The sequence below is a fragment of the Heptranchias perlo genome, chromosome 11 (assembly GCF_035084215.1).
Source record: "Heptranchias perlo isolate sHepPer1 chromosome 11, sHepPer1.hap1, whole genome shotgun sequence".
NCBI lineage: Eukaryota > Metazoa > Chordata > Chondrichthyes > Hexanchiformes > Hexanchidae > Heptranchias > Heptranchias perlo.
The window spans coordinates 32,061,117-32,088,913 of NC_090335.1; the positions used below are offsets into that span (position 1 = coordinate 32,061,117).

Genomic DNA, 27,797 nt, shown 5'->3' on the forward strand with positions numbered 1-27,797 from the left:
ATCCAAGTTAACACTTGGATGTGTGGATGAGTGTGTGGGGAGAGACGTACTATATTATTCAGTGGCTATTATCCATCAGCCTGAGAGTTGATGCTTGACAAGATAGCAAGCTTAATGAAACTATTCTTGCATCTTAATTTGTGTGGTTGTGTATGCTGATCACAAAAAATCATGTACTGTATTGAACAACACCTGTTACTTGTTCAAATATATTTATGCACTTAAAAAACAAAAACTGAAAATGCTGGTCAGTCAGCAACTATAAAGAAACAAAAAGTTTAACCTTTTGGGTATAAACTCATCAGAACATTCTCTGATAATTATACACCTGAAATGTTAAATTTGTTTTTTCAGATACTGACTGACCAGTGTATATCCAGTATTGTCTGTTTCTATTTTAAATTTCCCATTTGTTAAGCTTGTATATACAATTGAATGTAATCATCCAAATAGGGGGAGGGGGATTATCATGTACTACAAGATACTTAAGAAAAAAATAATTGACAGACAAATAACCACAAGAGCACAGAACACTCCTATTGCCTCCGCCCCTCTCCCAAATTGCATACGAGACCTTGTGGGTGTTCGACTTTAGCTCTTTGTCATTCGTCTGCTTGAACTTTCTCCTGTTGCGTCTGTTTATATCTATTATACGGTCAGAATGTAGTGCAACAGCATTTTTATAGTTCCTTATGCAGAACATTTTTGCAGGCTTTTGTAATTGCTTTGCCAAGTTATTTTTTTGCATTTGCTGCAGTTATCGCTGTTGGTTCTGGTTTCAGAATGCATTTTTATGTTCAGTCCTTTGATCAAGACCTATGTCATTGTCATCAGTCTTGATCCAAGCCTTTCACGGTCACCTTATTCAATGTCAATGCTTCAAGCTGAGGTTTGCACTTCCTGCCATGATTGTTTCTGATGACAGTTACTTGATGCTTTTCACGAGTGTAAACTTTCCTTGTATTTGTCCTGCTGCCAAGTCCTTCAGAAAAATGGATTGATACCAGAATGTATGCAGTAGTAGGCAAAGGAAACCTGATGCATATATGGTTTGAGCCTGGAAGTGCACTATCTTCCCTCTCTGGTTGTTTACTTATATGTGGATGTTTAGATGTGTTCAGAGAATGAGGAAAACTACCAAAAACAGTTAATCTTTCCAGTGGAAGTTGATAATTACCTAAACTTTTAAATGTTTTGTAACAACTGGTAATGACCTTAGCCATAAACAGAGAAACTTGATAATTAGTTTATGAGGAAGTCCCAAGATACTGTGCACGTTTTGACCATTCTTACAGGATGGTCAGAATGCAGACAGCATCTCTTGCAGAGTATGATTTCTTCTAGCATTAAGGTACCACCATGATGCTTTTATTGAGTTCATCCAGATGAAGGATATTAATACAGGTGAATGGAACATTTTTCTATTTCTAGTACCAGTATTGGCAATCAAGCAGCAATAAATTGGGTAAAGCTCATACCACTCTGCCCAATGTTGCTTCTGTTTACTGTCATTTTTCCAATTCTCACACCACTATCTTGTAACTTTTTTGATTTGAAGTTGCAAGTGTTGAATTGAGCAGTTCTGCACTGGACCTGTGCTTACTGGGATCTGGGTTGATTATAATGCTTAAAACTGGTTTTCAGCCAAGGAAACTTTAGTTTTTAAAAACTTGATTCCAGCTCCCAAGTGGATAGTTGGAGCCAAGAAAAGGAGAAATAAGGTAAAAGATTTTAATTTTTTTTAGGACAGTAAAGGTTATGCATGATGGGATTGGTTAGATTAGGCAGGGAAAATCAAAAGGCAGTGAGAAAGAATAGAAGGAAAATGAGTATACTTAGATGAGCAGAATTATTCGTGTTTAATTTTTAACATTTTAATATTATGTAGAAAACTTTAGCTCTGCGGAGCAATACAATAATAAAGTAACTTCTAGAGTAGTTTAATTAGTTTAAATTTCTATTTCAGGATCACCGTGCATAAGCTGATAAAAGACAAAACCGGTGAGCCTAATCAGACAGGAATTTCCTGGAGTTATTGGCAGTTGTCAATTAGTTTGATAAGGGTCCACTTATCAAAAGTTTTAATGGCCAGGGGTCTAGAATTCAAGTGGGCCTCTAGTTATGGGAAATACAATATACCTGCTCTGGTAGAATTCTGTTTCAGACTGGTGACACTCTGCTAGAAGTGCCACGTTGCATGCTGTGCTAACAGCAACATTATGTGCCAAATAGGACATCTCAAAATGTTCTGTGTAGGAAATTACTTTATTCCCTGCTGTGCTCAGTTTGAAATGATATTGGCGAATAGTGTTGAAATGTTACGCAGCGGAATGGTTCCTGAAAGGCCCTGCTATGTGCCATTGTGTTAATCTTGAGCTTTGCATTGTCCCAGCTACGCTATGTTGCAGCTGAGTTCTATTCTGTCTCAGCCTTGCTCCACCCTCCCACCTTTCATTGTCATCAATCACGTACAGTCTGGTGGTGATGGTTTCCCACTTTCAATATGAACTGTGTTCCATTATTTGAGTAGCTGAATTATTTTTCTTATCCTATATTTCTCGCCTTCCTTCCATCCTCTTCAGATTGACAAAGTGACTGTTAATCCTCCTGGACCTTGCTCAAATGGCCATTATGCACATATGAATCTTGACAGTCGACTAGTCAATCACAGGTGCATCACAGCTGAGCCAGATTCTATCCTCACCTGAAATCCAAAAGTGCAGTTCCAGCATGTGTTGCTGAAATGGTCAAGTGGGAACCCTGATTGATTTTCCTCTTTGAAGACAATTCAGTGCCCCACTGATGCCCTGGCTAACATTCAGCTAACTTGGCACAGGCTGGGGCTCAAACCTAAGACTTAACTGTGTTGTAAATCTTAACTGCTGACTGGATAATATCACTTAATCATCAGAAGACCTGAGCTCTTAAGCAAAGGGTTAATCTCATTTTCATTAATTTCTATGTAGTTCTTTTGGGTCAGTCATTTATGATTTCATTTTTAATTTGATGGTGATGCCCCTATCTTTTTTAATCAAATCAGGCCTGTGCTTCAAGCTGTCGTAGCAAGTCTGCATCGTTATACTTGCCATGCGAATTGGGATGCTGTTTAACATCAGCTGATTTTTCTTTCCATTTGAACTTCAGAACTCCATCTTGAGATATTATTACTCTCCATCACAAATTTCCTTAGAGATTGAATGCAGGTTTTACTAATTAAAAGTCTTTAATGAACTTTTGATATACTAAGCTATTAATATTAAATGTTTCAATAAATCTGTACAGTTTTTTGTTGATGAAACAATCTAAAAATCACTAAACAAATGTATTGCCAAAAGAGTTACAGAAATGGCGCATTGACAACTGCCAGATGAACTGAATGCTCATTTCAGTTGAGCTATGGCCACCTTCCAGGAAGTTTTATCAGTCCCTCTGAACTCCAGCTATTTGGAACAATTTTAGTCTTTTTGCCTAGTAGCATTGCCTGGAAACTTTGTGAAGATGCTGTTTGGTGCATCTGTCATTAAGCCAAATCTGAGCAACAAATTATGGTTCGCTTACCCCTTTTTTGATGCTGCTTTTGTTTATCGTGTGCATCCAAAACCCCGGTGGACTACTAGAAAACTTTATTACAATGGCAAAACAAACTTTGTGAGTTCTCAAATAATTGTTCACCTATACTATTAAAGATATTACAATAATTAGGCTAGTGTGTGGTTTGAAACTAGAACACTAAGGGAATTCATAAGATGTCACAGTTTGCAAGAATGAGGCATAGACAGTTTAAAATTATGCAGATGCAAAGATTATGTTAAAACTTTGAAAGTCCCAATAATATCATTTTTTGACATGACAGGTAGATCATTATGTAACAGGCAAGTCTAGCAATATAGGCATCATTGGTAGTAGGGTGCTATATAATTAAGTGTTTAGGACTGTTGCTCCTCCTATAACTGATCTGGACCTGGGTACAGGGTGCACAATATCAACATTTGCAGACAATACCAAAATGAGGACATAGTAAGCTCAAGAAGACGTAGTTAGTAGATTGGATGGATAGATGTCAGATGAAATTTAATGTGGAGAAATGGAAGGTGATTCATTTTTGGGAGGAGGAGTGAAAACTTAGCACGACATGGTAAAATGTATTGCTAATTTATGAATTGTGTTCAATCTACTTGGATATGAATGTAAAAGGTATGATCAGTAAGTTCGCTGATGATACAAAAATTGGTAGGGTGGTAAATAGCGAGGAGGATAGCCTCAGTCTGCAGGACGATATAGATGGGTTGGTCAGATGGGCGGAACAGTGGCAAATGGAATTTAACCCGGAAAAGTGCGAGGTGATGCACTTTGGAGGGACTAACAAGGCAAGGGAATACACAATGAATGGGAGGACCCTAGGCAAGACAGAGGGTCAGAGGGATCTTGGTGTGCAAGTTCACAGATCCCTGAAGGCGGCGGAACAGGTAGATAAGGTGGTAAAGAAGGCATATGGGATACTTGCCTTTATTAGCCGAGGCATAGAATATAAGAGCAAGGAGGTTATGATGGAGCTGTATAAAACACTGGTTAGGCCACAGCTGGAGTACTGTGTGCAGTTCTGGTCGCCACACTACAGGAAGGATGTGATCGCTTTGGAGAGGGTGCAGAGGAGATTCACCAGGATGTTACCAGGGCTGGAGCGCTTCAGCTATGAAGAGAGACTGGGAAGATTGGGTTTGTTTTCCTTGGAGCAGAGGAGGCTGAGGGGGGACATGATTGAGGTGTACAAAATTATGAGGGGCACAGATAGGATGGATACTAAGGAGCTTTTTCCCTTCGTTGAGGGTTCTATAACAAGGGGACATAGATTCAAGGTAAAAGGCGGGAGGTTCAGAGGGGATTTGAGAAAGAACTTTTTCACCCAGAGGGTGGTTGGAGTCTGGAACTCACTGCCTGAAAGGGTTGTGGAGGCATTCAAGAAGCATTTGGATGAGCACTTGAAATGCCATAGCATACAAGGCTACGGACCAAATGCTGGAATATGGGATTAGAGTAGACAGGGCTTGATGGCCGGCGCGGACACGATGGGCCGAAGGGCCTCTATCCGTGCTGTATAACTCTGACTCTACATTACTGGGAAAATATATTAAAGTTTTCTATTAGTCCACCTTGGTGTTTGGCAAGCACGGAATAAACAAAAGTTTATTCATATCATTCATGAGTACTCCAGTGAGAGCTCTCTTTCCTTTTTTCCCCTCCCCCCTCGCGCGCTCTTTCCTTTTTTCCCCTCCCCCCTTGCTCTCTTTCTTGTTTCCCCTCCCCCCCTCGCGCGCTCTCCTTTTTTCTCCCCCCTCGCGCGCTCTCCTTTTTTCTCCCCCCTCGCGCGCTCTCCTTTTTTCTCCCCCCTCGCGCGCTCTCCTTTTTTCTCCCCCCTCGCGCGCTCTCCTTTTTTCTCCCCCCTCGCGCGCTCTCCTTTTTTCTCCCCCCTCGCGCGCTCTCCTTTTTTCTCCCCCCTCGCGCGCTCTCCTTTTTTCTCCCCCCTCGCGCGCTCTCCTTTTTTCTCCCCCCTCGCGCGCTCTCCTTTTTTCTCCCCCCTCGCGCGCTCTCCTTTTTTCTCCCCCCTCGCGCGCTCTCCTTTTTTCTCCCCCCTCGCGCGCTCTCCTTTTTTCTCCCCCCTCGCGCGCTCTCCTTTTTTCTCCCCCCCTACAATTTTGTCCTTTTCTTTTCTAATGCTGCCTTAGCATGTCTCTAAGATTGTTATGGGATGAAAGTCTCCTGTATCTGTTGGCTACAAGAATCACACTAATACTGTTTTAACTCAGTTTCTAATTAGCATGGGCGCGCAGCAGGAAATTGCCCACCATTTGATATAAATTGGCAGTTTTCGCTCCGGTTATGAAAATAATTGGTGTGAGCAACAAAACATTATTGTGGGACATTGCCTTTTAAAGTTGTGACTTGAATCATGTTTGACCAGAGTAGTCTGCATCTGAGTATGTTGTACCTGATCTGGAGTGCCTGATGCTGATTCTGAGCCCCCAAGCTGGAGAAGTGTTTTCAGTTCTACAAACAGTTTGATTAGTGTTGATGATGCAATCACAACCCTTTCAGTTTTTAGAGGTTCAAGGTAATGTTCACATATGCTTTTTTGTGAGCTTGTTCTGCAATTTGTATTCCCTTAATTTTTTATGCTTTCTAAAATTTGAGTTTAATTTTAGCTGTTAATTGCCCACTTTGGTTAAATTGGCTTAAGTGAAAGCGATTTTTAAAAAAAATGTTAATCTTGTTCCTTAATTCTCTCAATTTTGTGTTTGTTTCAGGGAACTTTGATCCAAAAGCCATGAACAATTTTTATGACAACATAGGACTAACTGGCCCCGTAGGAGCTGTTCCCCCAAAGCATAGCAAAAAAGGTAAGTTATTAACTAATTGATGTGCAGTGTTGCGTATCATTCATAGTGTTTTTTTCTTATCAATGTGTAAGACTGTTTTGGCTCTATCTGTACCAGGGATAGCACTATGGATTAGAAAATGCTTATTCTAATTATTCACTCCCTAGCTACCTCTGAGAAAATAGGATATACCTCTGTCTGTTTGTCCGTCTATACCCAAATAGCAATGGGGAACTAAATCTAGAATGGCATTACAGTATAGATAGCCTCCCTGAATGAGAACATTCTGTCAATTGAACTGGTGGATTAAAATTTAGTCTCTTTATACTTGCACTTGGACTACACAAATGCATGGAATGTTAGGTTGTTTCATTCCTGTATGTATTTAGATATGACACTGTAGATAAGGCCTGTTGTAAATGGGTTTTAAGGAAAAGGCATGGATGTTTAGAATAAGATACAAAATGTGTTGCTAATTTATGAATAGTGTTCGATCTAGTGGGGCAATATGATAAAGCTTTCTATTAGTCCACCTCGTCCTTTGGTTAGCTATGTAACTATATTTTTGAACAGTAGAGATAGAAGAAAGTAGAAATCATGAATTTACAGAACTTAAGGAGGCAATTTGGCCCATCACTCCTGTTCTAGATCTGTGAAAGGGCTATCCAACTAGTCCCATTCCAATTTTTCCCTTTCAATTTTTTCTTTTTAAAATATTTATCCACCTCATTGTTAAAAGCTATTACGGGATTCTGTATCTACCACTGTTCTGATTGGACATTCCATGTGCTACTAACACTCAGATCCCTTTGATCTTTTTGTGGTGATAAATTTATACCTTTTTGGTTACTGACTCACTGACCAGTGAAATTGGTTGTTCGGATTTACCATAGCAAAAACCCCTCAATTTGGGCACTCCATCCGATCTTTTAACCTTTTATTTTAATCAAAAAGTGTCCCAACTTCTCTAGTCTCTCCCCTTAATTAAAGCCTCTTATTTCTGGTATCACCTGCACCCTCTCCATGACTTCTTTCCTAAAGTAAGATACTCAAAACTGGACACAGTATTCCCACTACAACCTAACCAGTGATTTGTATAGATTTCCATTACCTTTTTGCTTTTGTACTCTATACCCCTATTTATAAAATCTAGGATCGCATAAACTTTTTTTACAGTTTTATTAACTTGTCCTCACTTTTAAAGAATTGTGTATTGAATCCCTAAGTGTGTCTGTTCCTCTACTCCATTTAAAGTTTTACCATTTAGCGTCTATGTCCTCTCATTCTTCCCAAAATGAATCACAGTATATTCCTTCACATTAAATTTCATCTGACGTCCATCTGCCCAATCTACGAACCTGTCTATATCCTCCTGAAGGTGCTTATGGACTTTTTCACAATTAACCAGGGGCCCTATTTTTGTATCATCTGAAAATATTGATATTGTGCGCTCTAGTTCAGATCAATTATAGAAGAGCAATGGTCCTAACCAGCTGTTAATTATATACTACCCTACTACCAACGATTCTTATATTGACTGACTTTATGGTCACAATTATGTACTGTGTCTTTTGTCAAATAAGTGTGGCCTTGCCCTGTTTTAATTCTTTCACATGGTATAAAACCTGCCCTGTTTGAAGGTCTGTTCTAGGACACTTCACTTCCCCATAACTTCTCATAAGTACCAAATTAACAAAGCTATATAATATGTTGCTGAATATTAGTTGATGTGTGATGCTCACAGAAAAACTATGGGTTTATAGTAGCATACCTGAAAAATTGTTAGGTAAACATTTCCTTTGGGAATTTCAATGTAATATTGTCCACTTTCCCTGTGACACCAGTAGGTGGTACTTAAATAGGATTTCCAACGTTAATCTAAACGGTCCAATCATAGCTGGCTGTTACTTAATTATGTGTGGTATTATCTTTCCTCCATAAATCATCAAATGCTTTATGGAACATTTTTGTTTGCCTTTTTTTTCTCAGTAACTGAACTTTCTAATGGACCAAAGTTCAATTTTAAACAAAATAGAAAAAAAATTATATTTCACAATAACATTAAATATATAAATTGAATTCTCCTTTGTCTTTTAATGCCTTCATTAAAGTTTTTACCTGAAGGCCTCAGTCTTTCCCAAAACCCCAGGCATTCAAATTTCACTTTAAAAATATTAGAAATAATCACTCCACAAAATACCAAATGCAGGATGTCTGCAGGTTGTTACCAATCACACTTAAATAAGAGACAAAGCCAGTGTTCTGATCTGCAGCTGGAAAGCAATTAAGCTCTGAATGAGCTCAGCCAGTGTTTAGTTAACACAGTTAGACCATGTGGCCTTAAAGGGACATAAGTTTACTTTAGCGGCAGCATAGTATTTTGACCATTATGTGGCCTAGCTGTCCTGGTCTTATAAAACATATCACATGACTTATCTCGAGCACTACCATGGGGGATCTGCGTGCACTTCCTGTCAAGTTTTGTGTATTATGCCCTGACGTTGTGCTTTGTGGATTGATGCAGATTTCATATTCTTGAAACCGCAAGATATCAACTGCGGTGATAGTGAACATGTGAATCAAAAGCTAGCAGAATGGCTATAAAACTACCAGTGAGCAGCTACTAACAATACGAAGAAAGAATGTGTATTTCTATAGTGACTGTCATGTCCATGGGGTGTTTCCAAGTGCTTCACAGCATAAAAATGCCAAAATACTGTGTCAATTGTAAACAATTTTACAACACCAAGTTATAGTCCAACAATTTTTATTTGAAATCTACAAGCTTTCGGAGGCTTCCTCCTTCCTCATTTACCTGAGGAAGGAGGAAGCCTCCGAAAGCTTGTAGATTTCAAATAAAAATTGTTGGACTATAACTTAGTGTTGTGAAATTGTTTACAATTGTCAACCCCAGTCCATCACCGGCATCACCACATCAAAAATACTGTGTCATCACTGTAATTCAGTCACCCTGATGCATTTTGCATTACATGATGCTTCTGTCATTATAAAATAGCTTATCTTAAGCAATGCCACCAAAGATCCATTAGTAATATATTAAACACTACGAGAGTGAGCACTTCCTGAACATCACACTTTAGGAGCATCACATTTCTGGTGTCACAATTTTTGATAGGCTTGAATTTTATATTTGTAAAACAGAAACAAACCAGGGCTTCAACTATTAGGAAAATCTACCAATGGGAGGGAAAAGAACAAAAAGCAAAACAATCAAATCGCCCAATATTTGTTCAAAATCTTTCAGCTTTTTTTTCTTTTAGCCAACAATGCACTTTAAAAAAATACAATTTCATAAATATTTTGCAATATTAGCCATAAGAGTGACGCATTCTGGTTGGGAATGAATTTATTGAATTTTGTTTGGGGCCTGGGCCTCTAGTTTGGCTCCATTGCCACTGCCTGTGCTCGTGGTGCAGATGCTTTCTGGTCTCTTGATGTGGCCCTAAGCAATGCCACAAGAGATCTGTTTATAAAAAAAAACTGTACTAAATTTGCCTGTGGCTCTACCCATCCTGAACTGCTGCAAAATATTCCCAGTAATCAATCTCTCTAATGGCTTGGCCTCAGTCAGCAAATGTAGTATTAAAGCACATATAGCTCTACAAACTGGCTTCAGGCCGGGAACAGCGTTGTGAAGGATTGGTAGCTTGTGTATATTATGGTAGTGGACAGGCCATGATGAATCCTGGGAATTTTAGTCCAATTTGGCACAGTTCCTGGTGCTTGAGATGTCTTTTTTTAATATATGCACAGTGGGAGCTTGAACTGGGTCAGATTCTGGCTAAGATCTAGGTTTGGGAATGTTTGAATCCTGACACTGCATCCAACCATGCAAAAGGAAATTGTTGAAGTAGTGAATAAATTTTAGAATTTTCAGTGTTATTTTGTGTTGAATATTATAAATTTAGTGATTTTGTGGTGATTGTTGCTCCTTAATCTGTTCTTTTTATTGAATTGAATGTCTTGTAAAGCAATAGTGTCAGCCTTGGCTCAGTGGTAGCACTCTCACCTCCTGAGTCAGAAGACTCAGCACATAACCTAGGCTGACACTTTAGTACAGTACTGAAGGATTGCTGCACTGTCAGGTACCCTCTTTCGGTTGAGACATAAGGAATCCATGGCAATATTCGAAGAATGGGGGAGTTCTCCGAGTATCCTGGCCAATATTTATCCCTCAACAATCATCGCTAAAAACAGATTATCTGGTCATTATCTCATTGCTTGTCATGTTTCCCTACATACATACAACAGTAACTACACTGCAAAAGAACTTCATTGGCTGTAAACGTTTGGGATTTTGAGGCCATGAAACGTGCTATATAAATGCAAGTTTGTTTCTTCTTTCATTAGTAAAACAAAAAGTAGAAATAATAGTTTTATTTTGTGGCTCTTTGGCTCAAATGATCCATCTATATAATATTCCATTTATGCATTTATCTAAGTTCCATTTAAGCACCAGTCAACATTTAGGAATTTGAAAGAAAAAGCAGCGTAGATAAACAGACAAAGTGGAATTCATTTTAGTAATGTTTGGCATTTTTTCACCTGATTAGAGAAGAGGTGGTTACTATACTTCCTCTGGATTAAACAAGGTTGTACAGTACATTACAAACTGGTACTGGGGGTCATTTCCAGCTGTTGAACACTGCAAACACTTGACAATTCCTCATCTGTCCTATTTTCAAATCTCATCTGCAACCACACAAACCCTAGGCCTGTATTTGTTTCCCTTGCCTCCAGTCTTCCATCCCCACTATAATCATCAAACCTGCACAGGTATTATACAGAACCAAGCTTGTATACTCTGGTTGAGCTGATTTGATGAGTGAAAGAAAAGCACTCAATAGTAGCATAGATTCTTGAGGCTTGTTTTAAATCTATGTAGAAAAGTGCAGAATTTCAGTCTTTCCTAATTGGATTGGGAAAAACCCCATATTCATTACTGAATATGGGCCTATGGTGCATTCACACCATTTTGTACAGTATCCTTTAGCAATTCAGACAGATTGATTTAATTTGTGGTCCTATTCTGGTGATTAGTAAAATTAAACATCTCTTAAATGCATTTTTGTTTTTCCTTTTACGGTAAAAGCATGTTTCAGCTTAAGATTCATTGATCTATTTTCTGTTGGTGCATAAATTTCACAGCAATAAGTGGAATATTGGATATTTGTTTGTTTGTTTCTTTCTTTCTTTCTTTCTTTCTGCTCTCTTTTCCTCACTCGTGCACTCAATGGGGAGGATGGGGGACAGAAAAGAGCAGTCCTTTCTCAAGGTCATTGATCTTGTGGCCAGAGTGCCATTCGAAGTGACCAAGATGGAGTTAATTGGTTATTTCATGCTGCCAGATGGAGGAAGCATGGTAACCAGAGGCTCTGTTTTTAAAAATGTTGTATTTTATGTAGAGCTTTCTGTCCCAAAGTGCTTCACAGCCAATGAATTTTTTGATGTGCAGTGACTGTTATGTAGGCAAATGCAGCAGCTACAAGAAGCAAATCTCAATGAGCAGTTAATCTATTTCTGCTGGTGTTGTGAGGGAGGAATGTTCGCCAGGAGAATTCTCTGCTATTCTTCCAATGGTGCCATAGGATTTTTTTTTATCCACTGCAGCAGGCAGATGGGGTCTCAGTTTAATTTCTCTGCCAAAGAATGGTACCTCTGATAATGCCTGAGTACTGCACTAAAATGTCAGCCAAGATTATGTGTTTAAGGGGGCAGCAGAGTAGATGCAGAATACAAATATTTTGAAAGTTGCAAAAGCTATTTGTTTTAATTTGCAGATGTTTAGTATTTCATGTGATACAAGTTCAACAATAAATAAAACAAACACTAAGTTAATTCACACGGAGTGGGACAGCAACCAACTAGAACTAGTGGAAAAATTATTGAACATAGTGACACACCCGATGTCGGTTACGATGTGTGAATTTCTCATTTTCCCCAAAGCCATATGTTAAAGGCCTTGAAGAAACTGAGTCATGTTTTGTACAAAGTAGTGTTTGCATGTTCCTAAACCTTGAAATTATTTGTCTAGGATGGTTTGATTGTGAGCCAGCATTTGCTAAAGGAAAGATTTAACGTTACCATTTAACTTTCGTTTTGGAAAGCTTGGGAAAATGGTTCTACAATCTTAAAAGGCAACCTTTTGTGATAGGCTTAAGTTGGTATCTCCTTTATTGTAGTTTTAGTACAGAAAGCAATTATAAAATGATGTGGCTTTCCCATTATTTTAATTGGGTAGATGCAGCTCTTGGTGTTTGAATGCATTCTGCCATGGAGTGGTAGAGCAGGGTTTTATCCCTGTGAACTGCTTTTCCCATGCATTGAAATCCTGATTTTATTTCAGTCTTCAAGTACTGAAAAGAGATGAGGCCTTTTGCTGAAGTGAAGGAAAATTTGAGGGTAAGCCAGTCACACCTTTCTTGAACCAGCTGTTGGGGTGAAGGAAGTGATAAAAACATAGGCTCGGGAATATGGAAAATGACTTCTAGTCAGGAAATGGTGTGGGATAAGTGGAGAAGAAAAATGAGAAAGTAAGTGTTGGGCTCTACAGATATAAATCCATTTGGGAAAAAAGAAAACCTGCATAGTTGAGTAATTCTGGGTCACATAGAATTGACAGTCTTCAGTCAGATTTCAAAATTGATTCAGGTTTATGGAGCTGGAAAGAGCTAAAATAAATTATCTATACCAGTTATTTGTTAGAATATCTAATTTGGAGATTGAATAATGCCAATCTATTATAGTTATTGTAGCTCAATTCTACAAAGTGTTGCAGGATGAGAATTGAACTTTAATTAGTCGCATTTTAACATAATTTAATTTTCAAGTTGAGCAACATCTCTAATTAAACTCAAGCCTTTGCAAGATTGCTGGCTTTGATATTGTAGGTTAAGTTATAAAAAGTCAAAATGTCTCATGAGTCAGCCTTTAAGCTGTTCTGTAAGTTTTTTTTGCCTTTGGTAACATCTTTGCAGTTGCATTTATTTGTCAATGTCAAGTTACTAACATGCACATTTATTTGAAAATGTGCATGTTAGTAACTTGACATTAACATTTTCAAACAGCTCTGTGTAGCCTGAAGTTTCAGCTGTTTATAAATACAGACTTGAGAATAAAAAGGACTAGGATCTCTCTTAGTGTAACAAACTTGTTTGCACAATGTAATATTACTACAAGTACATTATTACATATAGCTTCTGTTAACTGGACCTTCCTTCAATACCTTATTGTCCTGTTAAGATCCACTGTTCTTTTATTTGGGTGGGAAAGAGGTTCTTGAGCCAAACCTGGGGTCATACTTAATCAAGTCAAATTCACTTCACAGTAAAATTGAAGAAATTGTTAATTATTTTCTAGCCTTAGTGCTATCCCACCAATGATGTCTGTGCAGGATTGTCTGTGCATGAACCTTTGGGTTTCATGAAGGTGACAGTTGATCTATGTTTGTGTTGGATTTCTCTTGTTCAACAATTGTTTACTATAGTGGTGTGAAATAGCTAGATAAATAGTTAAGAAATGTGCTGTATGTATTGTATCCCGTTGTGGTGTCTTACTTGTGTGTTGGGGTTGTGTTTTAGGTTTTTAGAGGTTTGCCCCTTTATCCCTCTCAATCTTCATGACTTGTCTTGTACAGACCCTTCAGGTACTCTAGAGAGAAAAGCAAGGAAAATTAGTGTGACTTCAAAGTTAAAGAAGGACTCCTCTGATTCCCAGGCTGCTCCAGCTGAGGGTGGGTACTTCCGTGAATGTCACCTGATTACCAGATTGGAGTAGATATTCACAGTTCATAAGGCAAAAGGACCAGTCCAAAATGGTTTTTAAAAAATCTTCTTAAATTTCTTGACTTTATCCTGATTTTTTTAATGTAATTTTTTCAGACTTTTAACATTGTTATAAGCATCTTTGATTAACAGTCTGAAGTATTAGAACATATCATTTGCTTTTTAATATAATATTTGCATAAGATGCTTTGGCCTATTGGCCACTGAAGAAATCAGTTTTATTAACTGTATATTTGGAGTATTAGCACTAATGTTTAAGGTGTAATGTTTTGTTGTCTGCTACTTGTATAGTAAACATTGTAATGTGGCTTAATTTGAATTCCAGTTTACACCGTTTTTAATAACAATGCATTCCTTTATCAAGCCGCCTTCAAAAAGAGTTACAGAATTGAGGATTTAATGGGATTTTCATACTGCACAGTTCATAAGGTTTCATAATATCACAGACTTTGCATGTGCGTTGTAATAGTGTAATGATTTTGGGCACAGCTTTTCATGTTGATCCCTAACTTCTTATTGCAGCAATGAGGTTTAATTTTCCAGGTCTGCTGGAGGAAATATGGAAGCTGATACTTAACTTTCAATTTACAGTACACATTGTCTAGGAAATGTCACATCAAAAAAATCTCACCTGTAATACATTGTATCAGCTTCAAATTTATTGCAAATTTAGTGATTTTTTTTGTGATAGGAAGAATCAAATGATCAAAATTAAAATTTTTCTAAGCTATATGATGAGATTGCTGAAGGATTTTTTGGGGGAAAAGGGTGGGATCTACAGTCCACTGACAACAGAAGATTTTTGAACTATAAAATTTGAATTATTCAATAATTTGAATTTAGCTATGAGAGCAAAATGGGAATTTAATACTTTTTTAAAAAAGTCATCCTTAAGAGTAGAATAATTTTTTTTCAAACTGTTGAGTGACTGCTAAATATGTGTCTTTGGATGAAAATTAAAGATTTTAAAATGCAGATTCTGGGAGTAAAGTGCTGAACTTGCATTCAGAAATCCTGAATTTGCATCCTAGTCTTCACCATCAAAGTCAATTTTTCACTGCTTTCCTGTTCCCAAATATTCCTGTAAACTTCTCCATTCATATGTATAATATACAATGCAAGACAGCATTGTTTTCTCCCCACTGAACTATCTGCATTTTTACATGCTGACACATTATAGGAGTGTGTGTGTGTTTTGTATAATGCATTAATATCGATCCGATTAGTGTTTTAAGGAATATTATTGCACAACATCAATCAAGCAGACTTGGTCCATATTCTTGAATTGTGCTTTTGATTAAGATAATATGCCAATCAGCACCACCACTGTTATGCCGTACGTCAAGTGACATCCTCTGTGACTTTGACCACGGTGCTTTATCCTCCTTGATCTCTTTGCTGTCTTCGATGTGATCAATAGTGCTATCATTCTCCACGACCTCTCCTTTGTGATCCATCTCTGTGGGACTGCCTTACATGTCTGACAGCCAGTACATTTCCAGGAATGCTGCTCCTCCGGCCCCTGCATTATCACCTCCAAAGATCCATTCTTGTACCCTTCCACTTCCAAATGCCATGGCTCAGTGAAATCATCCCCAGGCACAGTTTAAACTTCCATATGTGTGATGGCACCCAGCTCCATCTCTTGCTCCAGTTTCCTTAACCCCATGCCCGCCTCTGTGCAGGCAGACTGTGGATGAGCCACACATTCCTCCAATTGAAGGTCAGTAAGACCATTGTTTTTGGCACCCGCTAAGAACTCTGCATTTTGGTGCCAACTCCACCCCCCCAGCCCCAGCCTGGCTACTCCTTCAGGCTGTATGCAACCTGTCCGACCTATAGAATCATAGAATAGAATCATAGAAGTTTACAACATGGAAACAGGCCCTTCGGCCCAACATGTCCATGTCGCCCAGTTTATACCACTAAGCTAGTCCCAATTGCCTGCACTTGGCCCATATCCCTCTATACCCATCTTACCCATGTAACTGTCCAAATGCTTTTTAAAAGACAAAATTGTACCCGCCTCTACTACTGCCTCTGGCAGCTCGTTCCAGACACTCACCACCCTTTGAGTGAAAAAATTGCCCCTCTGGACCCTTTTGTATCTCTCCCCTCTCACCTTAAATCTATGCCCCCTCGTTATAGACTCCCCTACCTTTGGGAAAAGATTTTGACTATCTACCTTATCTATGCCCCTCATTATTTTATAGACTTCTATAAGATCACCCCTAAACCTCCTACTCTCCAGGGGAAAAAGTCTCGGTCTATCCAACCTCTCCCAATAAGTCAAACCATCAAGTCCCGGTAGCATCCTAGTAAATCTTTTCTGCACTCTTTCTAGTTTAATAATATCCTTTCTGTAATAGGGTGACCAGAACTGTACACAGTATTCCATGTGTGGCCTGACTAATGTCTTGTACAACTTCAACAAGACATCCCAACTCCTGTATTCAATGTTCTGACCAATGAAACCAAGCATGCTGAATGCCTTCTTCACTACCCTATCCACCTGTGACTCCACTTTCAAGGAGCTATGAACCTGTACTCCTAGATCTCTTTGTTCTATAACTCTCCCCAACGCCCTACCATTAACGGAGTAGGTCCTGGCCCAATTCGATCTACCAAAATGCATCACCTCACATTGATCTAAATTAAACTTCATCGGCCTACTGGCCCAATTTATCAAGATCCCGTTGCGATCCTAGATAACCTTCTTCACTGTCCACAATGCCACCAATCTTGGTGTCATCTGCAAACTTACTAACCATGCCTCCTAAATTCTCATCCAAATCATTAATATAAATAACAAACAACAGCGGACCCAGCACCGATCCCCGAGGCACACCGCTGGTCACAGGCCTCCAGTTTGAAACACAACCCTCCACAACCACCCTCTGTCTTCTGTCGTCAATCCAATTTTGTATCCAATTGGCTACCTCACCTTGGATCCCATGAGATTTAACCTTATGTAACAACCTACCATGCGGTACCTTGTCAAAGGCTTTGCTAAAGTCCATGTAGACCATGTCTACTGCACAGCCCTCATCTATCTTCTTGGTTACCCTTTCAAAAAACTCAATCAAATTTGTGAGACATGATTTTCCTCTCACAAAACCATGCTGACTGTTCCTAATCAGTCCCTGCCTCTCCAAATGCCCGTAGATCCTGTCTCTCAGAATACCCTCTAACAACTTACCCACTACAGATGTCAGGCTCACCGGTCTGTAGTTCCCAGGCTTTTCCCTGCCGCCCTTTTTAAACAAAGGCACAACATTTGCTACCCTCCAATCTTCAGGCACCTCACCTGTAGCTGTCGATGATTCAAATATCTCTGCTAGGGGACCCGCAATTTCCTCCCTAACCTCCCATAACGTCCTGGGATACATTTCATCAGGTCCCGGAGATTTATCCACCTTGATGCGCGTTAAGACTTCCAGCACCTCCCTCTCTGTAATATGTACACTCCTCAAAACATCACTATTTATTTCCCCAAGTTCCCTAACATCCATGCCTTTCTCAACCGTAAATACCGATGTGAAATATTCATTTAGGATCTCACCCATCTCTTGTGGTTCCGCACATAGATGACCTTGTTGATCCTTAAGAGGCCCTACTCTCTCCCTAGTTACTCTTTTGCCATTTATGTATTTGTAGAAGCTAGAGTTGAACTTCAAAGCCCATATTATTTCCATCACCAAACTTGATTACTTTCACCGTTGCAACATTTCCAGCCATTGCCCCTATCTTACTTCCAAAATGTGCTTATGTCGCTTTAATGCCCTGCATGTTGGCCTTCTGATCCCCATCTTCCATAAACTCAATGATCCAGAGCTCTGCCACATACATCCTGTCCCACACTAAACTCTGTTTGCCCATCATCCCAGTCCTTGATGACCTACACTGGCTCCCTGTTCCCAACAATCAAATTTAAAATTCTCATCCTCATTAGCAAACCTCTTCATGACCTCACCCCACAATATCTACGTAACTTCCTCTAACCTCAAGTCCCCTTGCTTTCCCTTTGGTCCTGTGCACCTCCCCTCCACACCAATAGTATCAGCTTGAGCAGTGATAGGACACTTGCCTTTGAAGTCACGGGTTCAAGCCCCACTGCAGGACGTGAGAACTTAATCTAGGTTAACACTTCATTGCAGCACTGAGGGAATCCTGCACTGTTGGAGATGCTGTCTTTCACATTAGACATTAATCTGAGACCCTGCCTGCCTGTTCAGGTGGACATTAAGGATCTCACAGCATATTCAAAGAAGAGCAGGAGAGTTCTCCCATTCCAGATTAATTAGTCATTTATCTTGCTGTTTATAGAACCTAGCTGTGCACAGTTTGGCTGCCTCATTGTCTATATAGCAGTGACTACACTTCAAAAATAGTTTATTGGCTCGCAAGTGCCTTGGGACATCCTGAAGATGTGAAGGCACTATATAAGTGCAAGTTTTTTCTTTGTAGTGGCAGTGCCTTCAATCATCTTGGCTCCATTATTCAAGATGCCCTCTCTAAACCTGTCCACCTTTTCCCTCCCTGGCTTTAAAAGGCTCCTCATAACCCATCACTTCAACCCAGCTATTGGAAAGAGGTGTTTCGTCTGAAGCTGTTGGAAAGCAAAACTGGCTCAACATCTGTTTTACTTCCTTTGTGAAGCGTGTTAGGATGTTTTAGTTAAAGGTGCTATATAAATGCATGTTGCGATTATCTAGATTGGCTAAGAGTCCTAAGGGATGACACTTCTGGCTTGAGTTGACATGCTTAGCATATTAAACAATTACTGAGATGTGCAGAGCAATTTTATAAAGTCATTGGGCCAAAACTTCCTGGAGAAATAACGGCGAGTTCACAATGCACACCGTTATTAATGTGCAAATTGGCCAGCAAGTTCAGGACATGGAGATACACTGAGTTGTGAATCACCAGAACTTCCTGGTCGATTTACGCCGTGCCACCGTTGGTTTTGCACAAACAGCATCTCACCCTTGGTCTTCCTGTTATTTTTAAGAACTTGTTGGATTTGCATGTTAATTGCCCATTAAACTCGCTGCAGAAAGTTAGGGCTCATAATTAACAGCATAAGTACCCTTTTAATGATGTGATTGTTATTGCAATGCCAATCAATCTCTTTGGCCCACAAAGGGAACAATTTAAACTGTTGAGTCTCATTCCTGCATGCAGTAAATTGTTGGAGATTTAAAAAATGTCATTTAAAATTTCAGATTTTTTTTCTTGCTTTTCCTTTCTGTCGCTCTCTTTTCTTTGTCCAGTTTTTTGTTCCATCTCGATTTCTCTTTCTGTACCTGATTAGACTCTAATTTACCCTCCTTCTCTGTTGTTCGTCTGTTTCTTTCTCAATCCTTAAATCTCATTGGTTAAGGAGATAGACTTGGTCCTGTCGTTTACTAAGGTCCCAGAAGTCCCTTTGCCCTCGCTGCACTGTTATCAGGTCACACTTACAGAAAGTTACGGCGCAAACTATATTCGAGCTGAAGGGTACAGGAAAATGTCTAAATAACAGGGCACGCCTCAAGATCGAGCTCCAGCAAGGTTTGACTCATTGTTTTTCAAAATGCAAGTTGCAGCATGATTTGTTTGAGTTGTCCAAAATGGAGAGTTCCTCTAATTGCGGACATTTTAAAAATGCATCCTCAGTTCTAGCCGTTTTAGTAGTAGTAAAGGAATGTATTCCACCTGAGAGCATAAGATTGGGTAAAAGTGTCAGCTCTGATTAGTAGTTCAGCCATAGATAAGTACATGTTTAACATTTACTTAGAAGAAAAATAAATATAATCCAACTGTTGTTGTAAAGAATACACTGGACTAAAACTGTTATGGAGCCTCATTGTGTGGAGCTCTTGTTTAGATCCTGGACAGTTGTTAAAAGTTGGATGACTAGAAATAAATGCGTCCGTACTCTTGTCATGATATCAAGAAATGTCAATGTTACAGAGGAACAGGAGTCGGCCATTCAGCCGATCTGTGATCTAACTCCATATACCTGCCTTTGGTCCATATCCCTTAATACCTTTGGCAAAAAGCTATCTATCTCAGATTTAAATTTAGCAATTGAGCTATTATCAATTGCCGTTTGCGGAAGAGAGTTCCAAACTTCTACCACCCTGTGTGTGTCGAAATATTTTCTAATCTCACTCCTGAAAGGTCTGGCTCTAATTTTTAGACACTGCCCCTTACTCCTAGAATCCCCAACCAGCGGAAATAGTTTCTCTCTATCCACCCTATCTGTTCCCCTTAATATCTTATAAACTTTGATCAGATCACCACTTAACCTTCGAAACTCCAGAGAATACAACCCCAATTTGTGTAATCTCTCCTCGTAACTTAACCCTTGAAGTCCGTGTATCTTTCTAGTAAACCTACGCTGCACTCCCTCCAAGGCCAATATGTCCTTCCGAAGGCGCGGTGCCCAGAACTGCTCACAGTACTCCAGGTGCGGTCTAACCAGGGTTTTGTATAGCTGCAGCATAACTTTTGCCCCCTTGTACTCTAGTCCTCTAGATATAAAGGCCAGCATTCCATTAGCCTCCTTGATTATTTTCTGCACCTGTTCATAACACTTCAATGATCTATGTATCTGAACCCCTAGGTCCCTTTGGACATCCACTGTTTTTAACTTTTTACCATTTAGAAAGTACCCTGTTCTATCCTTTTTTGATACAAAGTGGATGACCTCACATTTGTCTACATTGAATTCCATTTGCCACAGTTTTGCCCATTCACCTAATCTATCAATATCGCTTTGTAATTTTATGTTTCCATCTACACTGCTTGCAATGCCACCAATCTTTGTGCCATCGGCAAACTTAGATATGAGACTTTCTATGCCTTCATCTAAGTCGTTAATAAATATTGTGAATAATTGAGGCCCCAAGACAGATCCCTGCGGGACTCCACCAGTCACATCCTGCCAATGTGAGTACCTACCCATTATCCCTACTCTCTGTCGCCTTTCGCTCAGCCAACTTCCTAACCAAGTCCGTACTTTTCCCTCGATTCCACGGGCTCCTATCTTAGCTAACAGTCTCTTATGTGGGACCTTATCAAATGCCTTCTGGAAGTCCATATAAATAACATCCATTGACATTCCCCTGTCCACTACTTTAGTCACCTCCTCAAAAAATTCAATCAGGCTTGACAGGCACGACCTACCTTTCACATTCATGCTGGCTCTCTCTGATTAACTGAAAATTCTCACGGTGTTCAGTCACCCTATCCTTAATTATAGACTCCAGCAATTTCCCCACAACAGATGTTAGGCTAACTGGTCTATAATTCCCTGGTTTCTCTCTCTCTCCTTTCTTAAAAAGTGGAGTGACGTGCAATTTTCCAATCTGGAGAACTTTGGAAGATTATAGTTAGGGCATCTGCAATGTGCTCACCTACTTCCTTTAAAACCCTGGGATGGAAATCATCTGGTCCTGGGGATTTGTCACTGCTTCGTGCTATTATTTTCTTCATTACTGTTGCTTTACTTATGTTAATTTTATTGAGTCCCTGTCCCCGATTCAATATTAGTTTCCTTGGGATTTCTGGCAAGCTATCCTCTTTTTCTACTGTAAATACTGACGCAAAGTAATTGTTCAACATGTCCGCCATTTCCCCATTGTCAATGACAATATCCCCACTTTCAGTTTTTAAGGGGCCAACACTGCTCCTGACCACCCTCTTTTTTCCTAATATAACTGAAAGTTCTTCGTATTGGTTTTGATTGGTTACCTGTGGTTTTTATTCAGTTGATGCAACAGATATTTCAACCCTTTCACTGGCCAACAGACCCAAGTGTTCAGAACTCAACTCTAATTTTTGTTTTTAAAAATTGCTGTTTATGTTCAAGGCGAGAGATGTCAGGACTTGGGAATTAATGTTTTTCTCGATCGGGTACAGCACAAGACAACTCCAATATAATGCTTTTTCTACTTGGCTCCAACGGTGTATGTATTTTTCTATAGTTTTCTAAGCCAGTTATCCTTGTGGTGTCTTGAGTGTACCAGTCTGTACTTCAGTTATAGCATTTTGTGTTGTGGAGCTGTACCCACTGGAGACAGTGTTCAGACTGTCCAGACTCATTTCATGTCGGAATGTTGTAGCCTGGAAAACAAGAGTTTCATGTCATGGATTGCATTCAAACCTAGATTCCAGTGTTGTCACCCACTGCACTATTTGTTCCCTTTGAGGTTTTCTTTCAGTAGCATTTTGCCTGTTACTTTACCATCTGTTGTATGGTAAAATGCATCCTGATTTTATGTTCAGATATAACCGTTAGAGCTCTGCGACTAGTAAAAAAAAATTGTTTGGATAGGAACACCATTGTATGATAGGTGTAACATTAGATTTCTTAAGTGGCTGATCTTAAGATTTGTAATGGATTTGATTTATATGGGACTGTAGAGATGATAACCTTGGACCAGGTGCCAGTAAGTGCTCAGTGAGAAATGCCAGCATTAGGGAAAGCAGTATTGATAGTGTCTGGGGGGAAAAAAATGTTGTACCCATTTTTAAAAAGGAAGACAGAGTTAATCTGGGTAATCATGGGCCAGTTAGCTTAACATCTGTGGTAGGGAAAATTTTAGAGTCTGTAATTAAAAAATAATACTTCAAGGAAAGCTCTCAAAAATCATGTGTTCTTTCTTTGGGAGTTTCTAACTTCCAAAATGGGAAATAATATTTTTGTTTCCTTTCATTTCTTTTCCTTTATTTCTTTGTTACTTTTCAATTTTCTTAAGTTTTTGTGCTCATCAAGAAGTCTTCCCATTTCAGGTGCTCAGTGTCAGCATCGAGCACTCATCGGTTATAGCACGGCAAGAAGCAGATTCTCCTCTACTCAACCTCCAGAAGAGCACCCCATGTTGCACCAGCGTGATGTTTTTCCCTTTTCCCACACCAGCCATCTGTAGCTCTTTGAGTGAGATTGGTATAGTTTTGTTCTGCAGGCCCGTGCCTACTAGAACTTGATTGAGACTGTTCTAACCTAATTTCACACAGGGCCCTTACAGTCAGCATAGAGAAGAGTCTTGCATCTCATCAGTTTGAGCTAGTTATGAACCTATGTCCCAGAGATGAAAGATTTGTTTCTGACCCTCTGCATCACTCAGTTCTTCTTTTATTTCCTTACTCACATATCTTGTAGCCATAAGTACCTGAGGTGTTTGAGGGAAGTGCTGAGCAGTGGCCAGGCTCTGTTCCCCTATCTGTGTCCATTGTGAAGCCCCTTGGGAAGTTTCTTGCGTTAAAGGCGCTATATAAATGCAAGTTGTTGAAAATCCAAACTGTTATTGTACACTTGCTAGTAGTAGTTAACAACATTGCAATTTTATTGCATGAGCAGTTTCCCAACCCTTGGTTGTTCAGTAATGCATGGCATTCAAAAGATTATTTTATTCACTTATTTTCCTCTGACCCTCCACTTAAATTTTTGCGCTCATTATGGTGGCAAGTGCTGGCGCACTGAAATGGAACACTATTCCACATTGGGGCACCCAGTGTATCGCGTATTCGCAGTTTAGGTGGACAATGGAAGATCCTTCGACACTGTCCAAGCAATGTATCTTAAACCCACCTGAGAAGCAAACATCCATCTGGACTCGTCGGACACTTCTGTTTCGGATGCCAACCATCTGTGTGGCGGCTCTAAGTGAGACTGAATCAGTGCTGAATTACTGACGCCTACAAGGAACAAAGTGCAGACTGCACAAATTAATTTCACAGCTATCTGCGGACACTCACGTCCCATTTGAGTTCAAATCCAAGTACCAGAGATGAATGGACAATATTAATCAGCTCTATAACACAGGCCTTGGTTGACCTACTTTGACTACCATCTTGATGTACAGCAGAAAACTCTGACCGTTTCTTTCTGTATTGCATTGGTTGATTGTGCATTTCAAAACATATAAACCTAAAGCTTTTGAAATTTTTAACCTTAACATCCAGTCTAATTACTGTGATTTGAATTTTAAAACCGGCACATTCAACAAATTAGAAATTAAGGTGAACACTGTTTGTTAGATGCTCCATAGGGTTTTTTAAATGTTAATCTGTGGCATAGTGAGTATGCCAGTACTTCATTATCGCAAAGAATTGCCAGCATGCTGTTTCTCTAGAGACAAAAGTATGTACGTATATTTGGTAGCCAGGCTTGTGTGGATGGTTGAGGTTATGGTGAAAAACTTTGAATTTAAGCAACTTTTTTTCCTACCTGATCTTAAATCTTAGTTATTTGTACTGACTGAAATATATTCTGGATCCAAAAACTTTCATTTTATTGATTTCATTTTATTTGACACTATTTGAGACTACAGTGTGCAAATTATCATTGTCCTGTCTGAAATTGGTTTTACTTGTATTGCAGAACCTGGTCATGTCACGACGTACAGCCCAAGACCTCATCAACGAGATGAGGATTTTGAAGGTGCCCCTTGGAATTGCAACAGTTGCACCTTCCTCAACCACCCGGCGCTGAACCGCTGTGAACAGTGTGAAATGCCGAGATACACCTGAACTGAAGTGGGCTTGCACTTGCCAGCGAGCAGGATCCTGAAACTTTAGGGGATGGAAGGGGACTGAAAATTTGCAAACCATCTGTCGAGCCTTAGTGAAGATGAAAATTCAAATAGCATTGAAGCAGCATATTGAAACAGTCAGCTAAATTCACAACACAATCATGGCTGTCTACATCACAGTAGAAATGCTAAACTTTAAACAGCATCTAGTCACAGTGATGTTTCTTTATGTGATGCACTCAGCAAACATTCAAATGCCATGAGGATGGTCCTCGGTGAAGTTGACCGTAGTTGCCACTTCTAGGGCTGTGGATCACAAGTCGGGATGCTGTTTCGTTGCCCTTCCCTTGTAGGGTATCTTTCAGCAGGATGAATTTGGTTGCCTAAATGAAAGTCTATCTGAAGAAAAAATGGTGTCAATCGTGAAGGATTCTGGTTGCTTTCAGTTGGAGTGGATTGTCCCTTGTGCTGCATCTCTGTTAACTGTTGGTATATTGACTCAGTCTTGCAGACAAAAAGGACTGCCGTGACACTACAGTAGGGTAAAAGACTTGAGTTACTTGTAATTGCTGCTTTTTTCAGGGTAATTGCAATCTTTACACAAATCAGTTATATATTAAATTTATGACTGTCACAATGGACAGGTGATGAGGTATTGCCTTGTGATGAGGTATTGCCCTATGTGTGTTCTAAAAATACAATCATAATCAACAATCCCGTTTTGCTTGTACTGTGTCCTTTGAACAACATCATTGACACTGGTAAATAATTGAGTCTTTCCAGATCAGAACAGTGCTGCATGCTCTTATTAGGGAAATGATTTTAGGCTGTGGGCCCTTTCCTTGATTTTAAGTCATGTGTGCTTTTAAATTTTTTTTTAAACAAAGCTTCCTTTAGGCCTTGCTCCGTAACTGTACAGCAAACCTATGCCAAAGGCAAGTATTCCACAACCTGCTCAAGACTCAAACCCACCCATTCTTGCAAGGATTTGTTCTGCTACTTAAGCAATTCCTGAGCTTCCACTCTGTAAAGAAATCATCTTGTTTACAGCACAGAAGATACGTTTTGTACCCCTCCTCCCCCATGTAGGTGCATTTAGTAATCAATAGCTCTTTAATAAGAGTGAGTTTGCACACCACTTTAAAAAAAACCAGCCTGTACTAAAACTTGCTAAACGCAGCCTGAAAATAAATGGTCGCACACTGCAAATGTAAAAGAAAACTGTTGGGACTTTTTTTCATTCGCAAAGGAATGAAACTTGCTGGACCCGCAAAACAAAGTTCATTACGAACTTGCTGGTACTTTTATGCATACAATGTTATACTGTATTACTAAAGGTGATGTTTAGTTCAAATGCTTCAGGTTGCTATAACTATAATTAAGTACTTGTTCTTTGTGAAATCACACATTTGTTGGGTCTGGACAGCTGAATGAGAATAAAGTTTGTGAGTGAATAGGATGTTTGTGTTCCTACACAATGAAGCACCTATCTTTGTATGGTTCTGCTCTCTACAATTTAAATAATTGTGTAATGTATGATCTTGTCCGAAGTTTTAACTGGAGGCAAAATTGTGCAAAGGCAATAGGGGCAATGCATGTATGGTACATATATGAACATTCTGGTGGCCGCAATATTTTACAAATAAAGTCACAGTGAAGATAAACAACTTACTTGATTTTACTTGGAGTGTAGTGAAAGCACTAACAATGTATTTTTAGCAAGGTCAAGTGTTTCCAGTCTGCCTGAAACGCTAGTAAATGGTACAGTATTGTACAAACTTTATTCAGTTCTAATATGAGCATGACTGAGTTAAAGTCTTCAAACAGCAAGTCTCCTCATTGGTACCTTTTTAAAAAAAAAACACTAGAGGTGATTTAACATTCTTTGATACTGGTGCGTTGGTACATTGCCCTTGCAAGAAGTGATCTTTTAGAACAACATAGTTAATGGTGCGGAAAAAGTAAATGTGGGAAATTAGTTCAAAGTAAATTGCATGAATGGGACAAGTAGACACAGGCTCAGATTAATAAAGGACAGATTTAGGACTGATATCAGAAAATTCTTCAGTGATCAATACATGGAATGGTCTTCCAGATAGACTAGCAGAGGTAAAAACTGTGGAATCATTTAAGAACCAGTGGAATGCTGCAGTGGGGGAATGTAGGATATCTCTGGCTGAATAAGCTACTAAGATTTCTAGGTCTCTTTCAACTTCAAGCTTATCTGTTTCAACACTGTTCATGGAATGTGTGTTGTCTGTCTTCCGATGGCAGTACATTATATTTGCATTAAAATTCATCTACCAATTTTCTGGCCATTTACATATTTTGCCTAGCTCATTCTGTAATTTCTTAGCTGCCTTCTAGCTGAATCCACTACTCCTAGTTTGATATCTTCTGCAAATTAATAATTTGAATTGAATTTATGAATTGTCATTGACCTAAATTAGGAACCGTAATGGTTCTATCACTAATCCCACTATAGAGCATACCACTGAGTACCCCCATCCCCAAACAGAACTCCTTCAACAGTTACCCATTGTTTACCCTTCAGTAAATTTCCATTCAAACCAAGATTTACTCTGAATCACTACAGTTCCGAGCATGACTAATAACCTTTCATGTAGAATTTGTCAAATACCTTTTGGAAGTACAACACATTGAAGGGGTTTTCCACATTCCACTGGGGATGTCACTTTCTCAAAGAAGTCGAGGTTAGTCAGGCAGGCTCGTTACGCTCTGAGCGCATGTTTACTTGGTTATTGTACAGTTAATCCTCAAGTTTATTCTGATTGATTCCATTTATGTTGTATGGAATTGAAGTAAGACTAATGCACTCGTTGCCGTTGTCTGTTTTGACACTCTTTTTGAATATAGGCACCACACTGGCCTGTTTCCAATGTATGGCCATTCCCCCAGTGCCCAATTACACTGTCATAATGACTGTCATGGCCTTGCAGATCTGCTCCCTATTCTGTCAGTACTCTGGAATAAATACCATCTATCCCTATGGATTTATTGGTTTTGCGACATTGTAGTCTGCCTATGATTTCCATATATGTGTTGGTAATTAATTTTTCCTAGATTATCTCCAT

The 27,797-nt window shown here is 39.3% G+C and overlaps 1 protein-coding gene across 4 annotated transcripts in view; it reads left to right on the forward strand.

Annotated features, from left to right (window-relative positions):
* The window catches only part of tab3 (TGF-beta activated kinase 1 (MAP3K7) binding protein 3), a 95,977-nt gene extending 69,608 nt beyond the window's left edge, over nucleotides 1-26,369 (forward strand). For 3 of the 4 annotated variants that reach the window (XM_067992799.1, XM_067992802.1, XM_067992800.1), the window contains 3 exons: nucleotides 6,303-6,395; nucleotides 14,032-14,127; nucleotides 24,552-26,369. In XM_067992799.1, coding sequence (XP_067848900.1) covers nucleotides 6,303-6,395; nucleotides 14,032-14,127; nucleotides 24,552-24,700 — 338 coding nt within the window. In that variant the 3' untranslated portion in view covers nucleotides 24,701-26,369. The remainder of the gene's footprint in view (nucleotides 1-6,302; nucleotides 6,396-14,031; nucleotides 14,128-24,551) is intronic. The other variant, XM_067992801.1, reaches the window with a different exon arrangement.
* The last annotated feature ends 1,428 nt before the right edge of the window (nucleotides 26,370-27,797 follow it).